At 46.2% G+C, this 18,943-nt stretch overlaps 1 protein-coding gene across 2 annotated transcripts in view; it reads right to left on the bottom strand.

Moving 5' to 3' along the window:
- GCNT2 (glucosaminyl (N-acetyl) transferase 2 (I blood group)) overlaps positions 1 to 18,322 on the bottom strand; it is a 41,073-nt gene extending 22,751 nt beyond the window's left edge. For both annotated transcript variants that reach the window (XM_087961297.1, XM_087961296.1), the window contains exon 1: positions 16,438 to 18,322. In XM_087961297.1, the coding sequence (XP_087817423.1) occupies positions 16,438 to 17,389 (952 nt within the window). In that variant the 5' untranslated portion in view covers positions 17,390 to 18,322. The remainder of the gene's footprint in view (positions 1 to 16,437) is intronic.
- Between the last annotated feature and the right edge of the window lie 621 nt (positions 18,323 to 18,943).

The following is an 18,943-nucleotide window of genomic DNA, read 5'->3' as shown; positions in this document are numbered from 1 at the left end:
TATTGTCATAATCTGGAATGCAAACGTGGAGAAGCAGTGACCCAGGTGTGCAAGGTTTAAAAGTGTTTACCTCCTTTTTCTATGTACAAATATTTTATGACTGAGATTCTTATTTGAAGATTCTTTCATAATCTGGTGGATACCCACTGTATACACTTAATTCCCCATTCCCCCTAACTTATTAATAAACTGAACTTAAATGTTAATAATTTTAAATAGTATAAATGTAATAAATATATGCTTGTAAGTATAGTTTTAAAAAAAAGGAGAGCTTTGGTGAAGGGTGGGGTTTTTCTTTTGCCTTTTGCATATAAAATAATTAATTCTAAAGGACATCTCTTTCATCAAAAACCAGGACCTTGGAAAGCTCCCAGTTGGCTTGCAGATTGGGACACCACTGATTTTCCAGGTGAGTCTGTAGGGGTCCATCAGGTCATCTGCCCAACGCCCTGAACGTTCACAGATTAAAGCCCACTTACCATTTCAGCCCCACCTCCCTCCACGTGTTGGCAGCCAGCTGGCAAGAGTTTGCTCCATGCCTTAAACCCACTTCCATAGGAATGCCAACAATACGCTGGTGACAGTCTGCTTCCCAGCTCAGTTCCTGTCTCCCTACATGCCCCAATGGTCATCTGGTTCACAAGAATCAATCAAGGGCTAAAGCAGTGGTGGTATTCTACCGGTTCAGCCCAGTTTGGCCGAATCGGTAGCTCCAACGATAATCTGTGAGCAAACTGGTTTGCACTGACAATTAGCTGCTGGGCCCTCCCACCTACCCCGGCTCCATACTGACTTTTATTTCCTGCTTTTCAACTTCAGCGGCTTCGCACGGCACAACCGATTGCTGTGCATCATCATTACACACAGGGCTTGCAGCAGAAGGTAGAGTTACAAACACTGCACGCATGAAGCACATGCTCACACCAAACCGGTCGGTAAATTTTTTGAAATCCACCACTGGGCTAAAAGCCAATCCACTGAAGCATACAAGTAACAATACACATGGCAATCCAAGTACTAATAGTCAGAAAACTGCATTTGTGGATAGGTGCTCAGTAACTTCATAGGTGCTATGCTACCACCAATCCAAAAGGAAAAATCACAATTAGGAAATGAAATGACTAATATTTAAAAATGGTGATTCACTGGGTTGGAGATCAATGTCAATTTAATCCTCAGTATTTAGTAATTTCTATTCAAGAACATTCTTAACCAGCAAGTTTATGCTAAGATATGTTAGTGTGTTAAGATTATTATTATGTCAAACAATTCTAGTGGTAAATAAATACTTACTCTGAATATAAAACTTGGATTACAAGTCCTTTAAAAATGAAAGGTGGAATGTAGGTACAAATGCAATCATAATCATTGTCTTATTTGCCAAAAAAAACTGCATGCTTTTAAAGATGGAAATGTAAATAGTATTAGTTTAAGTGGATACTCCTCCATTTAAAAATATTTAGTCATCCATGAGCAGAGAAAATATTAGGTTAAACTATACAAATAAGTTGTAAGTTGTCATAATAGGAATCTGAGCCTGTAATGAGAGGGCAAACTTAAAGAAGAAAAAAGAAAAGGAAAATACCAGGGAGAAAAATGCCTGCATACATTTTCTTAAAGTGAATTTGAAAAAGAGAAAATTACTAACATCCTCGCTACTCTCAATGGAAATAATTGCCATAGGTACAGTATGTAAAGCCTGTGCTTCCTAAAACTGACATCATTTAAGGATTCTGGGCTTATAAAATGTCCTTGGCTTCTGTGAAATTTAGGACACAAAGAGATATGGGAGGGGGACATTCTAAACCCCTAACAGTATTTGGCTAGGAGGCATGGAAGAAGAAACTGAGTAAGTGGTCTGAGATTCAGATTCTCCCCAGATTCTCTTCAAATGTGTTTACTACATTTGTTAAAGAGAACCGGTTTGGTATAGGAGTTGAGGCATCTGGCCTTAGGCATAAAGCCTTCTTACCTTGGGACAGCTACTCTCTCTTAGCCCTAGGAAAAAAAAGGAAATTCCAAACCACTTCAAAAACCCTCCTTAGGAAAACCGTGTGGCCTAAACCGGGAGTCAACAACTGACTCTAAGCTGTACACTCACACAGACACACGTACTTTAAGCACTGTACAAGGAATTAAGTCCCATTGAAAGCATCTATGGAGAAGTAGAGGCAATTCCATGGAGACATGCAAAGATTATTTGCAACACTCAGTTAATATAAATATGGCCTACATACTGCAAAAAAGCAAACTAGCAGCTTTAAGTCCAAAATTCTACTTCCTTCCTGAAGCAGGAGCAGATATCCTGTATTTTCCAGAAAATAATAACAACTAGACTTGCCAACTCTGCGGAAAATCACGCTGACATGGAACAATAACAAAGGCTGTGACACATTTCATGTAAAACTTTCAGCAATTCAAAGTTACTAGAGAGTTATTTATTAGTAGAACAATTTAAGATACATCTTACTTGGGAAAATTTTTAGGGGTTGCAACATTATTTCTCAGCACACATTCAACAAGAATGTTGGCTCAAGATCTGGTGGATACTATGGAAATACAGGTAGTACTTGATTTACGACCACAATTAAGCCCCAAATTCATGTTGCTAAGTGATGACCTTTTTTGCCACAGTTGTTAAGTGAATCACTGAAGTTGTTAGGTTAGTAACACGGTTGTTAAGTGAACCTGGCTTCTCCACTGACGTTGCTTGTCAGAAGGTCACAAAAAGGGATCATATGACCCTGAGACACTGCAACCGTCATAAATACGAGTCAGTTGTCAAGTGCCTGAATTTTGATCATGTGACCACAGGGGATGCTGCAAGTCATAAGTGTGAAAAACAGCCATAAGTCACTTTTTTTTTTTCAAACGATCACTACATAAACTACATAAGTCAAGGACTACCCATACCAGGTTTCTGGCATAAACAATCAAGGGACATTTACTGAGTAATTATTTGTTAAATATTGCTGCCTACCATAATTATTGGCAGGAATAGTAAGATTGAGAAGATCATGACACTTTGGTACTTTCCAAAAGGATCCTCCTATCATGGATAACTAGGAAGATGCGTGGATCACTTGAGGAAAGGGTTATGTTGGAGTACACACATACATCCCTCCGCATCAAGTACTTTCTGCAGATGTCAGGACAGGCACTCTGACAATGTAATTGTCAGGAAATCTGTCAAGTCCAGAACAACAGGGGTCTCCAACCTTGGGAACTTTAAGCCTGGCGGACTTCAACTCCCAGAATTCTGCAAGCTGGCTGGGGAATTCTGGGAGTTGAAGTCCGCCAGGCTTAAAGTTCCCAAGGTTGGAGACCCTGCAGAACAAGATCAAGTACTTGTCTAAGAATGCCATGAAGTATCCTAGGACAGGGGTCTCCAACCTTGGGAACTTTAAGCCTGGCGGACTTCAATTCCCAGAATTCTGCAAGCTGGCTGGGGAATTCTGGGAGTTGAAGTCCACCAGGCTTAAAGTTCCCAAGATTGGAGACCCCTGTCCTAGGACATACTGGAAAATTATGTACCTGAATCTACAACTGCAATTTGTAGAGAGATGTGGGGGAGGGGAGAAATAGAGGCCACTAACAATGGCTATTGTGTGTTCTCATTTGTTATTTGTAAAAATTGTTTCGATAGGGTAGAAGACTTATATAACTTATATAATTCATCCCTTTCTATGATGCAACATAAACAAAAGGCATCAGTCAAGAGTCACTCTAAAAATAATATAGTATTTGTCCATGAGAAAAAATTGGATGACTGGTGGTTAAATGTTTGTAATAAAAAAAATGTTTACCAAAACGGCAGTAAATTTCTTAGGAAAACTCTGGAGAAGTTATTAATAGCAGAAGTCTTAACAGCATTGTGTGCCTCTGGACATTCCTCACTATGTATTTTTTCTACATAGGGATTGTGTTTAACATTTTTCTGAGATCCTGTGTGGACTCTTTGGTATTTTGTGACATACTGATATCACACAATAAACGCAAACTTAACACAGAAGTGCTTTTTCAAAAGTAAATGGGACTTTCTTCATTTTTCCCCCTTTGAAAATGTTTTACTTCTCATCCAGAAAGCTTCTTTAGTTCAGTTCAGTTCAGAATTGAAGAAGCTTCTTAAGATGAGAAGTGAAATGTTGTCAAAAAGAAAAAGAAAAAAAACTGGGTGCTGGTTCTTACCTGACACGCCATTTCTCTTCGAGCTGCGAGGATCATCCAGAGAGTGGGAGGTGGTTCAGTCTGCGTCGTTGTAGGCTGAGCTTAATTACTGAGGAATGCTCCGCCCTCCACCACGTGGCTCCGTTACGGCGTTCCCCAGTTTATGCGAAGGCGAGAGGGAAGAAAAATTCGTACACTCATCTTACTAGACTTAAAGATCATTGGCCGAAACAAGACCCCACCAGACGGTGAAAGATTAGGGTGGGGCTGGATGATCCTCGCAGCTCGAAGAGAAATGGCGTGTCAGGTAAGAACCAACGCCCATTCTCCTTAGAGCTGCTCGGATCATCCAGAGAGTGGGACATACCAAAGCTTGGCTGTCCTACGGGAGGGACTCCGTCTGGTTTGGGAGCCTCTCCGGGTCCTGAGGACCCGCTGTAGGACTCGTCTGCCAACGAGGCCTCCGCTGAGGCAATATGCTGATCTTGTAAGGCCTCCCGGAGGGAGACAGGTAGGCTCAGGTGGTGACCTGACAAATGTCAGAGACTGGGGCCGTGATGGCCCAAGCTGCCGAGGTGGCCTCACTTTTGGTGAGGTGTGCTATTGTTCCGCTGGGTCCTGGCAGAGCCTGTGACAAGTAAGATCTAGCGATGGAGGGCGAAAGGTTGACTGGGGACCTATGACCCCACTTGCGGAAAACTATTCCGATTGGCACCATAGATTCAGGCAGTTGAGGACCGTCTGGCGGCTAAGATGGTATCACTAACCTGGCCAAAGAGTTTCTCGTTTCGTAGGCGACTCCGTTCAACCTATGGACGGCTAAGTTGAGCCGTTGTGGATCCGGATGTAGGGGGGGGGGGCTGAGGAGGGGAGATTCCGTTCGGAGGAATTTACCCGAGGGGGGCTACCAATAGGTTGCGGAGGACCGCAATCATGGGCGCCTGGGTCAGAGGGGCCACCAGAAGTAGTTCTGCTTTTTTTGTGGATCAGTCCCAGAATGACTCTGGGAACTAGGCCAAGTGGAGGGAATGCGTATAGAGGCCCCGGGGCCTTGATTAACAGGGCGTTGTAATTCTCGGCCCCTGAGAGGGGAACCTCGAGAATCATGGGAGTAGTGTGTTGAGAGGGGATGCAAAGAGGTCCCCTATCGGTAGGCTGGAGGTCGTGGTCGCCTCCTTGAACCGAAATGAGCTCTGCATGAGGGAGAGGATAATGTACTCCACCCGGGAGCAGGGGCGCTCGGCTTCTCTCATCAACAGTCTGGACTGTGGGGTCCCTTGTCTGTTAGCGTGAGCCTGGCGATGCGTTGCCCATGAAGGTAGTGACAAGATGCCCACGTGCCTGAGGGAAGGAGCTACGAGGGCCAGATGAATAGCATGAGTTCCAACTAATCAGTACTACATGCCCGGTCTGTCTCCGACCGTTTGCCCTGGGCCGGGAGCGAGAGGATGGGGGCGCCCCCTCTGGACAGGCTGGCGTCTGTGGGGAGAGTGAGCCGTAGGGCTCCTAAAGGTAGGGACCCTCATTGATGATGGGGTCAGCCCGGCCGAGAAGAGGCGAGAGGGCCCTTGGCGGTACCTGGACCGAGGATTTCGAATGGCTTCTGCCGGCTCTTAGGAATGGGAGCAGGAGCCCTACAGGGGTTTTGTGCGTAAACGGGCCCAGGGACAATGGAAGTTCCTGAGACCAGCTACCCAATGATTTAGGCCCTTCTAACGGTGAGACCCCCTTTTTTCTTTTTCTTTTTTTTTTTTTTTTTTTTTTTTTGGTCACTGGATACGTTAGACAGATTTCTGGGCTAGAGGAGTCTCGCTGAGGAAGACAGACCCTTCCCTTTAACCGTAACAAATACGGACCCCGAGGGGGGTTATCCGATTAGATGGCGACAGTTGTCTGTTGCCAGTTTACGAGGAATAAGGTCTTGGAGGTGAGAGGGGGGGAACTCTGGTGTCCCTCTCTGCTTGACGTCTGGGGAGTCATCCAGGTAGCAGTGGAGACGCCCGGGGAGGTTCTGGGGTGAGCCGTTGGGGCCACGAGGCCTCAGTAAGGGTTCTAGGGGCGGATGGGAGCCCAAGAGGGAGGCCACCTATTGGAGTGGCAGAGAGTGTAACAGAATTGGGATGAGTAGATACGCTTCTGAAAATCTGTAGGAGAGAGCCAGTCCCCTCGCCTGGAGTCCAGTATGATGGACTGCAAGGTGTGCCTCTGAAACCTGCGGTGGATCAGGTAACGATTAAGTCGTATTGGGCCTAGGACTGCTCTCCATCCACCTGAGGATTTGGGGTCACGCGAAGGTGGGAGCAACAGTCCCTCCCTCGTTGGGAGGGTGGGGCGAGTTGGATAGCCTGTATGCTGTGAGGAGGATAAATAGCGGGGTCCCTTAACTACGCTCTGTGGGATCTGTCAAGGGGGGGTGCCCAGGGAAGGTCGGGGGGGATGCGCTGAGTTCCAGGGCGAGTTCGCGCGGAATAGTGACACAGACCCGGGCCTTGGAAGTAGAGGAACCCCATGGGGCGACGACTTGTCTGAGGCGTCTGCCAGTGGGGCGTGGGGGAGTGGGGCCTACATTGGGCGCCGGAGGGGCCTCCCACATGATCCTCTGAGGGGTGTCCTGTAGGAGCCGTCCCCCATGTTCCTGATGCCCGAGTCGGCTGGATCCTGGAAAGGGATGGCTGAAGGAGTGGTACCTGGGCGGGGAGAGAGACTGGAAGAGGTTAAAAGGGCCCTTTCCGAATGGCTGAGGGGCACTGGCTCTGACCACTGAAAAAGGGGGGGAGTACTTGTTCCTGCTTTGGCTCTCGACTAGCAAGGTTCCAAGGCTGTGCCGAAGAGTCTGTCTCCCTTGACGGGAGCCGTGACCGGTTTGAGTCTGTAACAGGAGAGGATATGGTTCTAGCGGGACACTTAACCACATAGTACGGTGTAGGCCGGAATTCTGCTGCGATCATGAGTTCAGCGATGTCCTGGTGCACCCTTGTACTAGAGGCGAGGACGTGCTGTTTTAGTTGGCGAAGCCACCGGATGGAAGACCTGGTGAAAGGAGGCGGCCGAGGCCGTTCTAATGGCCCAAGTGTCGGCTTGGTGAGGCCAGCGTAAGGCTAGTTCGGCCCTCTATTCCTCGGGTGTCAGAGCCTCCCGAAGATCACTAGCGGGGGAGGAGGATGCTAAGCCAACAAAGGGCTCGTCAACCTCGAGGGAGTTAAGTCGGTGGAGGGCCTGGGTTGAGGTTGAAGGAAAAAAAACCTTGCCCGGTCAGGGTGGTGAGGGGAGGGCCCCTGAGGAAGTCAGCCGTTTTAATACCCGATCAGAGGAATGGGTGGAGCCAGATGACGTTAGCTTCCACCATGAGCTGCCTGCAAGGAAGCCTCTGGGCCCTCCGCCCGGGAGGGGAGGACAGAGGGAGACTAGAGTACAGGCTGGGGATAATTCGGCCTTGGTGAAGCGGTTTATATATGTGCGGCTTGAGCAAGCCCTCAAGGTGGGATGGTCGGGATTGGGGCCCTTATCCTTGAGCATCTCCCCCTCCAGGGGCTCCGTCCCCGATAGGGTTCACTGAATGTGTTGACCCCAATTCGGATTCCTCCTCCTCCCTGAGTTGGTTCAGGCCCCCTTTCTCCTCCTCCTGTCCCCTTTGGAAGAGGGCTGTCCCTCTGCGAAGGTACCTGACCGTGGATAGGATCCGGTCTGGGTAGGGACCTGATCGATAGATGCTCATGATCGGAAGCCCTCGGGAAGAATCCGGTTTGGGCATCTGTTGGGGACCTTCCGCAGTCTCTCGGCGGATAGTCAGCTCCATCCTGATTTGCTCTGTGATCCTGCCGGTGGCAGGCTCCTCCTGGCTGTCCGTCTGGTCGTTGCTCCGGGGCCTGATGTCCCTGGCGAGCTGCGCCTGGAGAGGGAAAAGAATCTAGAGGAGGGGGGGTGAGCAGAGATAGGAGGAGCGGAAAGTGGCAGGGCTGGAGGCACCGGCAGAGACCCCCTGGGTAGCCCGACAATTTCCCTTTCCGATGTTTCATGACACCTCAAGGCGTCTCCTCTACAGCACCCAGTATTGCCAGATGGTCTCCCATTCAAGTACTAACCGGGCCTGACCCTGCTTAGCTTCTGAGATCAGGCGGAATTGGCGAGTTCAGGTTGGTAGGAAACAGATTTGAAAGGGACCTTGGCGGTCATCTAGTCCAACCCCCTGCGTGAGCGGGAGAGTCTATTCCAATTATTATTTAGGCGTTTCCTTAGCCTGGCTGCGCAAAAGGTAAGACTTAGAGTTGGCCTTCAGGGAAGGACCATTAGATGAATTATCGTCTGCCACTTTAAGAAGTAATCATCATATGAGAGAATACTGGAGGCGGTTGGCTCGCCTAGGGTTGGACCTGCAACGGAGCCGGGTGTCCTTATCAGCTGGCCCGCGCCCCCTTTTGGAATTTGATGTACCAAGGTATAGTAATATTATTATTATTATTATTATTATTATTATTATTATTATTATTATTATTATTATTATTTGTACATATATTTAATTCACTTGTTTACTTATATATATCCATATGTATACATTCTTGTATACATGTTGATTATTGTATTCTCTCCCTTTTCTTCTCTCTTTTTTTTTTGAAATTACGTATTTAAGGCTTAGGCCTTGGTCCAATGAGGTATCAACCCAAGAGCTACTTATCCAATCGATCAAATGAACGCCTGCACCGGGTTGAAAAAAATAAGGCCTCCAGCAGCTTTAACTCCCAGACAACAACCGGGAGGGGGAGGAGGTGCTGCTATTGCTTCGCCCTGAGCGCGGCTGCGGATTGCCAACGGAGCTTAGGTTCCCTATTATTACAAAGCGAGAGGCTCTGAACGGGCTGGTAAGGCCTGAATGGAGAGCTAGGGAACCCTCGCAGCCAAGAAAGAGGCCGGAGAAATTACGATGGCTCCCGACTGCGAGGCTACGCGCAAAGCAGCGGCCGCCTACTCGTTTGAACGTCGGGGCCGCTCAGGGCAGAATCGGGCCCCTCCGGCGAGCCTAGAGAGCCGAGGGGGGCCGCAAGGAAGAATTCATCCCTTCCTGGGACGATCGGCGTTCGGGTGGGGGGAAACCAGCGGCACTTTGTAGCGCTAGAATTCGAGCCGCTAACGAGGGCGGCATTGAAGTCGGCAGGATAAAGCTCAAGCGAGAGAATCGGGGGGGTTTAGCGCCAGAGCGCTTCTAAGCCGCCCGCTATCTTTCTCCCCCTGGGGGCGATGAACACGCTCCCCTGAGTCTGTTGATTGCGCAGAGGCTAGGGAAAGGCATAGGGACAAACTTCCAACGATCTTGATCGGCCAAAGAGCTTCACAAAAACGACAGCCTAACCTTTACGAGGTAGAGCGTGAATTCCAAACGGAGGCAGAGAAACTGGCCTCCAAGGCACACCAGCAATAATTTTTACTTTAATGATTCTGAGCAGGCCTGCGGGTCCTGCTGGGTAAGTACGGAGGCACACAGCCGATCGGAAAGATAAGGAGGGGACAACCACAATGGCGCCCGGCCACGAGGCAGCGCTCAAGGCAGCCGCCTACAACGTGGACTTACAGGGCTTCTTAACAGCAGCCAGAATCTCCCCAGAGGCAATCCAAGGACCCCAGGGGGAGGACAAGAAGGAAGAGACAAACTTCCGACCAACAAGGAAACGGCGTTCGGTGGAACGGAGCGGCTCGTTTAAATATGATGAAATTGGTAGTGATTATACCTGTTGCCCTGAATTTCTTTTACTTTCCTAGCACTCTGGTTAGTCAGAACCTCTGAACGTTTAACCCAATAAAATCTGTTAGGCAGAGGGCAATAAAGGGGGGAAGGGGGGGGGTAGCTGGGAGTTAGCTAGCTTTCCCCCGGGCACCCCCTGGGGCTAGGTAAGGCTTCCCTGGGGAATTGAAAGTCAAAAATCAATCGACGTAACGAGAAACCACAGGGCTAACAGGAGAATAAATCAATACAACCTGATAAGAAGAAGAAAAACCAGTCAAATTAGGGTTTCTTGAAACGGCCAAAAGAGCTGAAAAAAAAACACACTGCCTACTTGCACGAGGCTGAGCATAAACTGGGGAACGCCGTAACGGAGCCACGTGGTGGAAGGCGGAGCGTTCCTCAGTAATTAAGCTCAGCCTACAACGACGCAGGCTGAAGCACCTCCCACTCTCTGGATGATCCGAGCAGCTCTAAGGAGAACAAGAAAGTTCAGTTGCCTTTTGAAAAAAGCACTTTTGGAACAATCATGACCTGGATGGTTGAGAATCTCTTCAGACATTACTATTAAATGTATTTCTTTTTGTGTGTTTTATGCATGGTCTCTCCTGCTTTTTCCTCTCAAGAGTTGCATGGGGATTCCTGTAATGCAGGGCTGTCAAACTCCCGGCCCATGGGCCAGATGCATCACGTGCTGGCCACGCCCACGCCCAGTTTAGCCAAGGGGGGAAGCCCTGATACATCACGTGACCCCACTGTGACAACGGGAGTTTGACACCTCTGCTCTAATATTAGCTTCACAGTATCAACTCTGAAAATCAGACTGAAACTAACCACAAAGTCATACTATTTTTATTCCACTTTTCCGCTGCAACGAGACACTGTAATACTTTTGAAGGTTTACATTAAAAGAAAATGGGCTTCCTCAATCATAGCTAAATGTTAAGCAGGAGTGGCTTTTCTAAATCAGTGCAGAATATATCAGAACAGCAGTGGAACAGATGTATGAAAAATGTCTCAGGGTAAATCCCAGATATTTCTATCCTTTTTCTGCCTCCCCACCCCCTCCGCTTTTGACCAAGTTAGGTAGAGTTAAATAATGCAACCATTCTTCAAAACAAATGAAAAAAAAAAATATCAGATTGAATTCTAGTTAAAAATGAGGTAGAAAAGCAAGCAAAAGTGTGTGTCTATTTTTTCAAATAACCTCCCACCTTCCTGAAAATCAATTCATCGATATTATATAGTTCTCTTGAAAACAAACTCTTCCTCATTAGTCCAAATGGTTGAAATTGAGTGATATAAGCATGGGAGAGTCTCAGCAAATTACAGGGTTTCCACAAAACAACACCCCCTGAAGCAACTTCCTTTAAAACTCTTGCCCATAAAACCCAGTTTTCAAGCACTTCTCCATGCCTCAGCCTCAGGAGTTTTACTGAAACAATCGAACAAGCAAAAGGTTATCATTAAGATTTTTTTTTAACCTTTTCTCTTGCTGCAGAGTTGGCTTTTCATCAAGACTTTCACCTGTTGAAATGCTATGATGAATGTTCAGTTGCAGGGAAATATCTCATTGGAACATTTAGTGATGGTAGGAGTCACTTCTCCCTTTGGGCGCTAATTTTACTTTCGCAATCTATGAAATTGCCCAGAGCAGTGAAAAAGAATAAAATAGAAGCACTGAAGAAGCCTGACTTGTCTGTCCAGCCAACCCAGATCCCAAGAAGAAAGGAAGTTTGGGTTTTTTTTTTAACCAAAAGGTTATCTAAAAGATAGACAGGACAATCTTGTTATTCAATAAAAAGTATCTATGCTTTGCAATATTTCTGCCCTTGAGGTAGCCTCTAGGCAGGCTCCAATTTTATAAAGTTTAGTTTCTTGCATGGCTTGGATATAACACAGCAAATGATGGTGGCACACATCAAGACTGGCTTATCTTTAGGCAAAGACAGCTGTCCTGGATTCCAACTTGCATTCCCCATAATTATGAGAGGGATGAGAATATTAGTCAAGCACATCTAAAAAACAGGAGTTCAGAGGAGGAAAAAGGACTGTTGCATCCTGCCATCTGTTCTGACCTAGGCTTCCAAAAGCACGAAAATGACTCCTTATAAAACCCCTTTTATTTGGTTTAAAGTGAATTCCTCTCCAGCAAGGGCCCAGTCAACAGTCTTTAAAGTGATTTCACAATTACAGACCTTTATCAGGCTTGGAGAGCTGCCAGGCTGTTATCTTCCAAATGCCACTCTGTAGCAGACAATATTTGGCAAGAAGTCATGAACAGATCTTCACCCTAATGAATTGAACTAATTGTCTCCTGCAAACACCCCTTCCCTTTTGGCTCCTCTTTATTCCCTATGGGAGGGGCCATTCACCATTCACCTGTGGCTTTACTCCCGAGTTGACCCTTGTTCCTTAGTTGTTCCCTTCTCCTGGCAGCTCTGTGCATGCACACTCTTGGAACAGGCTCCAGCTGTTCTTCTGCCTCACTGATGTCCGACTCCGAAGGCAGCTGATAACTATCAGATGGCCCTGGCCCCATCTCTGCCTCCGACGCAGAGCACTCGTCACAGCCTTCCCCAGACTCCAGGACTGGCCCATGTTCCTCCCCAACCTCCTCACTGTCTGCTGCCAGCTCCGCTGCCGCTGGTGGGCCACAACACCATCCTATATTTCTGTATTTAACTAAACATATAACTTTGTAAATATTTCTCTTGTGTACTGAAACAGGAAATTGTTTTCTTTCATTAGTGTTAGACAGCATCTATTTAATGAAGACTGCTGCATGCTGGCTGTAACTTCTGGATTCTGATGAAAATAAAGTACAGATAACCCTCAGCTTATAATCACTACTGAGCCCAACATTTCTGCTGCTAAGTGAGACATTTGTTAAGTGAATGTTGCCCCATTTTATGACCATTTTTGCCACAGTTGTTAAGTGAATCACTGCAGTTAAGTTAGTGAACAGTTGTTAAGTGGCTTCCCCATTGACTTTGCTTGTCAGAAGGTTGCAAAAGGTGATCATAGGACTCCAAGATACTGCAACCGTCATAAATATGAACCAATTTTGATCACGTGGCTCTCAGATGCTGCAATGGTTTAAGTGTGAAAAATGGTCATAAGTCACTTCTTTCAGTGCCATTGTAACTTCAAACGGTCACTAAATGAACTGTTGTAAGCCGAGGACTATGTGTACCAATATTGTATTTCTTTACATTGTCCTTATATTATCTCTTAGCATCATTTTTTATCCAGCTTTTGATCTGCGAAGCGTATCGTAGCCAAAACATTCATTTCAAACCTACCTTCATGTTAGACTTTTCAATTGCCAAGAGCAATAAATTTTCTATAGACAAATAACAAACCTACGTTGTTATATAAGAGTCCCAGAATAATTTTGACACTATTAATCTTACACTATTAATCTTACTGAACACTTCTTTTATAAGAGAATATTTCCTTGAAATTCCAGTTTGTCCATTAGTCCAAATGTTTGGAGACCTCTGTGGTGGGAGAACACTTATTTTTAAGGGATGAAACTGAGGTAGATTTTTTCCCTCCACTTGAAAATAAGACTCTTGTGTGTTGTTCTAATACATATTGGCTCAATTCTACAGTCCACTGAGTTTACATACAAAGGCGAGATATTTTTCTTGTTTTAAAATTGAATTCTCATGCTAAAGGTGACTGATGTATATAACCTCCATTTATTTAACTAACTTTCTTAAACCAGTAGCATTGACTGTATCTTAGGACAAATCAGTAAGCTAAATAAGTATTTGAAGGTGGAAAATTTTATCTTTGTTCCTCTCCCTGTTCATAGTCAAAGTTATTGAGTCACCTCAAGTTTCAGGTGATGAGGCATCTGAGGAGTCTGCTTCCTTCTTAGCACATCAAGTTTTATCAGACCTGTCTTGCATCTTAAGAGAAACTGGCTGGGCCTCAGCCAAAAAACACCCTTTCATCCACCACCTTATAATGGCCCAGAATCCTTTTCCTACATAGATGTTTTGGCAAAACCCATAAAAAGGCAAGAATTCTAAATGATTAACAGATTAACAGATAGAGTTGGAAGGGACCTTGTAGGTCATCTAGTCCAACCCCCCCACCCAAGCAGGAGACCCTACACCAGGGGTCCCCAACCACCGGTCCGCGGACCGGTACCAGTCCGTGGAACAAGTCCTACCGGGCTGCTGGTTTGCTGGGCGCCATCTTTTTTTGATGAAAAAGTGCTTCCGGTGAGCTTTTCCGGGTAGAAAGCTCATCGAAGCACTTTTCATCAAAAAGATGGCGCCTAGCGCTCGGTGAGCTTTTCTGGGTAGAAAGCCATTTCTACCCGGAAAAGCTCACCGAGCGCAGCGCCGCCATCTTTTTGATGAAAAAGTGCTTCCGGTGAGGTCACCGGAAGCACTTTTTCATTAAAAAGATGGCGGCGCCCAGCTGATGCCGGTACCGGGCCGCGGCGCCCAGCTGATGCCGGTACCAAGCCGCGGCATAAAAAAGGTTGGGGATCACTGCCCTACACCATTTCTGACAAATGGCAGTCTTTAGAAAATAGCTTGACCCCTTCCTCCCTGTGGCAGCCCTTCAAATATTGGAAGACCGCTATCATGTCTCCCCTGGTCCTTCTCTTTACTAGACTAGCCATGTCCAGTTCCTGTAACCATTCTTCGTATGTTTTAGCCTCCAGTCCCCTAATCATCCTGGTTGCTCTTCTCTGTACTTTTTCTAGAGTCTCATCATCTTTTTTACAATGTGGTGAACAAAACTGGATGCAGTAAATGGTTTATTCTTAATGATTTTCCAGACTGAATGTTGCTTCTTCTGTGCTTATCTTTGAAACCAATGATACTCATTCTAAGTATACTACATTATCCATTTCACTCTTTTTTCCCTTATAATCTCAAACATAGATTTTTATGAGCTTTTTCTTTTGCTGTCACACTCTCTGTTAGCTTGATTCAGAGCATCATTACTGTTAATGATTCTGGGCATCAGATTTCCAGACGGCCTCTGATAGCATAAAACAGGTTCACGAAAGGGTGACAATGATGAAAAATGGGATTTGAGAACATGCTCTATCAAGATAAGCTATAGGAACTAGAAATGTTGACTTTGGACAAAAGAAGAATGAGGAAAGATGGTACACAGGTGATCAGGAAGTATTTTCTATTGCTACAGAAACCAGGATCAGAACGGATGAGTATGAATGCAACTACTGTACCTAGATTTTGTTTCAACATAAGTAAAAACTTCCTGATGGTGAAATCTGTGAAATAATTTACCTCCACAGATATTGCAGTGGTTTTAAAAAGTCTAGAAAATCACCTGTCCTTTTGACCTCATCCAATAATATCATTTTGAGATTCTTCAACTCCCTTAAGAATTAGTTCACACTGGCAACCACATGAGTAACCTTAAAGTATACCTGAATTAACTGCCTAGTCCTTTGACAGATGCTTTGGAAACTCTGTGGTTTATTTTCCATTGACCTTTAAAAATTGAAATAGGTTTACCAATTCATAGGATTAAGGCTATAATTCATAAGATTAAGGGCATTTTAACAAAGAGGTTTCAAACAAATTCCACTACATTTCTCTAGGCATGTTTTGAAACAAAATATTTCTTGTGATTATTTATTAGGGTGGAATTTGTTACGAAGTAACTAATCATTTGATCTGTGTCCCTATAATTATTTCTTGTTTTTGTTGGGTTCATGGCTGTGAATAAATGGGGAATCTCAGATGGTTTAGCATTGCTGTCATCAACTAATAACTGCTTCTCATGATGTCAACCATATGTTCCAGCCATCTGTGAATATTTCAGACCTTGTCATCTGCTAGCCAGCTAAGGTTGGCCCTTGCTGTTGAAAAGTAAAAGAGTCAGATATTTTTGAACAATGGGCCCAGAAATTAATTTGAGGAATGTCTGTCTTTTTAGAGAGACTGTGTTTAAAAGATGTCATGGAAAAGGAACAAGTTTTACCACGCAAGACTGAAGCTGACCTGGAAGTGGATTTTAAAATGACAGGCTACATGAATGATAGATGCGCGGGGCATGCTGGGGGGGCTGTCTCATGCGCATTGCCTTCTGGGTGCTGGCATGCAAGCGCATGCACAAATTTCAGCATGGGAGCCCAAAAGGTTACCCACCACTTTTCTAGGGCATTATTTGAAGGGATTAAAGTTCAAGATTGTTAAAAAGCATATAAAATTGGTTGATTCGATCAAGGTCAAAATACACATATCATTATCTCTGGTAACCCTTAATGGACTTTTGCTGATTAGGACTGAATGGTGCAACTCTAATTATTTGTTTATAGATAAAGGAAGAAGATACCATATATTGTATTTTAAGAGAAGGTGGTAAGCTAGTAAAATTATTTATACTATTTGTGAAGAAAGGGAAAGTCACTTTCTCCCCCTTTACTATCGTCTTTTTCTCTTTTTCTGCACTTTCTATTTCTGTTTTTTTTTTTCTAATTTGCATTAGTTTTTATCTTTTCAATTATCGTGTCTAATACAATTACTACATAGAAATGAAAGAGCCAGATCTACCTGGAATCCGATTGAGCGTTACCCAAAAGTGTTCATCGGGGCTGTAAGTGTCTTTGGACCATTGCAGCAAATCAATGGCCCTTGAGTCATTGAAAAGGAACTCCACAAAAGGCCTAGTGAGAGCGATATAGGCAGACCCAAAGTAGATAGTGAGGTTGTGGGGAGGTGGCGGTTTTAGGATCTCGGTCCTTTTCATGTAGGAAGCTTTCTTGCCTATGTGCTCCTTGTAAACAAATTTGGTCCTTAAAGTTATGGGCGGTGGGGGGAGGACGCCAGGGGTGAGGTTCTTCCCTTTGAACTTCTTCAGGTGCTGGACAATCTCCTTGTTGGTTTTCAGTGGGAAATCTTGCCCACACATGTTGAGGACGTACTTCCACCGGGTGGTGGATCTCAGCAGGTCCTTCATGCAGTTCAAATCAGCCTGAAGCCTGGAGATGCCAGCGTAAACTACAGGCTCGGCTTTGGAGACCAGGAAGGCGTTGGGGAAGCACTCCAGCATTTTCTCCACCTCTTGCTTGTACCTGGCGGGCACCTTCTCATCCACGTGGATGCAGTAGACATTGTGGGGCGCGTAAACAGCCCTGAAGAGCCGCTCGAAGGTGGCCAGCTCTTTGTGGAGGGTGAAGATGTAGGCCAAGGGAAAGGTCGCCTCTTCGGCGGTGACGGATCTGGTCACATAGTGGCTCCCCGACACATAATCTTGGCAGGAGGCGGCTCGCTCCAAGGGCGTCCGGAGATGGTTTCCCCACACGAAGGTCTTCTGCCCCCGAGCCAGAGCCCCACAGACGCGCCGGAGGAAATCGCTCTCCCGGAGCTGAGGCAGCTGGGGTAACCGAGGCGGCGGAGTCTGTTTGGAGACCGGGGGAGGTTGCCCGAGGAACAGGAGCAGCAGCGCCGAGAGACCGCTCAGCACGAAGACGGCGAAAATATACGGAGGCTTCCCAGACCGCATAGTCTCCCGGGGACGGCCACAAGCCCGGAGTAAAAGATGGACCTAAAGCCCGGAGTAAAAGATGGACCTAAAGCCCGGAGCGGCGGCGGCGGCGGCTCCTTCCGCGGACGCCCAAGCGATGCATTCAGCTCACCAAGCTTTTTCTCTTGAGCCGCCGCGCCAAAAGCTCCGAGCGATGCTGCCTTCTTCTTTTTTTAAATTTTTATTATTATTATTATTATTATTTCTTTTTGCTCAGCCGGTTGCTAAGCAAAGCGCTCCGGCTGGGCTCAGACCGCGCGACGCCGGGCATCCAAGGCTACTGAAGGTCCCTCATATAGTAGTAGTAGTAGTAGTAGTAGTAGAATCTCATCTGCGTCTCTTCCAAGGCTGCTCCCCACCCACCGCTCCGGACCCTCGCTCGGCCTCCCTGGAAGATCCGCGACTCAGGCTCGCCCCTGGGGGAAAAAAGGGAGCTCATTTGCTTATCCAAAAGAGGGCGGGATCGGCTGGGGCTGGGCGCGCCTCGCTTTTCCACAGCCCGGGGGCGGAGGCGGGGTTAGCAGGTAGCGCGGTCCCCCGGGCGCCTCGTGGTGCAGGCTAGACATCGGCTGATTTGAGGCCGTGCGCTGCTGAACTCTCGGCTTCCCGCCAGAAGACTTTAAGGCTCGGTTCGTCTCCTTTGGCGGACTAGTTCAAAGAGCGTCTGAATGGGCCCACAAGGGAGATTGACCCGGCCCCGGGGGCGTAGCTAGGCCGGGAAGAAGATGGCGCGTTGTGCTATCCCCTCTTCGCTCCACACTTACACCAACTTTATGGTCACTTTGAATGAACGCTAATCGGGCGTACGTTAAAATAAAATTGCGTGGCATACAACTCTCAAAGGGCCGCCACCTCCAAGATATGCTATATAAACATGACAAATCAATTAATTAATAAATACAAAACGATGCACATACTCACATATCCCCAGCTACTTTCTTTGATTCACACCAGTTTACTTGGGTGGGAAAGTAAATTAAGCTGGATGTTAAGGGAAAGAGGAACCAGGTTTATTTGGAAGAAGGTTTGAGGAAGGAGGAAAATGCCATGGAGGGAAGAAAAAAGAAAAATAAATGCTATATATATATATATATATATGGCCTTCGGCTTTGTTCGGGTATATACAGAAGCCTGCTAGGTTTTGTAGTGGTGCTCCTCTACAAAACTCATACCACTTCTTGGAAATGATCAAAGATCTACATGTGGAGCAAGAAGATCTGCTTGTAAGTTTCGACGTGGTTTCACTTTCACTCAAGTCCCGATAAAAGACCCTTGCACCCTGACTAAAGTACACAAAGGGAATGCCACAGTAGTAATGGATAGAAAAGCCTATGAAACAAAATTGACAGACCTACTCCAAGACTCCACATACAAACCCATAAACAGATGCCCCAAACTATACAGACTCCCAAAAATACACAAAGAAGGCATACCTCTCAGACCCATAGTCAGCTCCAGAGGAGCACCGCTACAAAACCTAGCTAAACATTTAGCAAAACAACTACAGCCCCATGCTGAAACAGCAGCTTCACA

This window comes from Notechis scutatus, chromosome 3 (assembly GCF_049901735.1).
Source record: "Notechis scutatus isolate UNSWTSFEM ecotype Mainland chromosome 3, rNotScu1.2, whole genome shotgun sequence".
NCBI classification, from domain to species: Eukaryota; Metazoa; Chordata; class Lepidosauria; order Squamata; family Elapidae; genus Notechis; species Notechis scutatus.
This window is presented reverse-complemented; position numbering and strand designations above follow the sequence as displayed.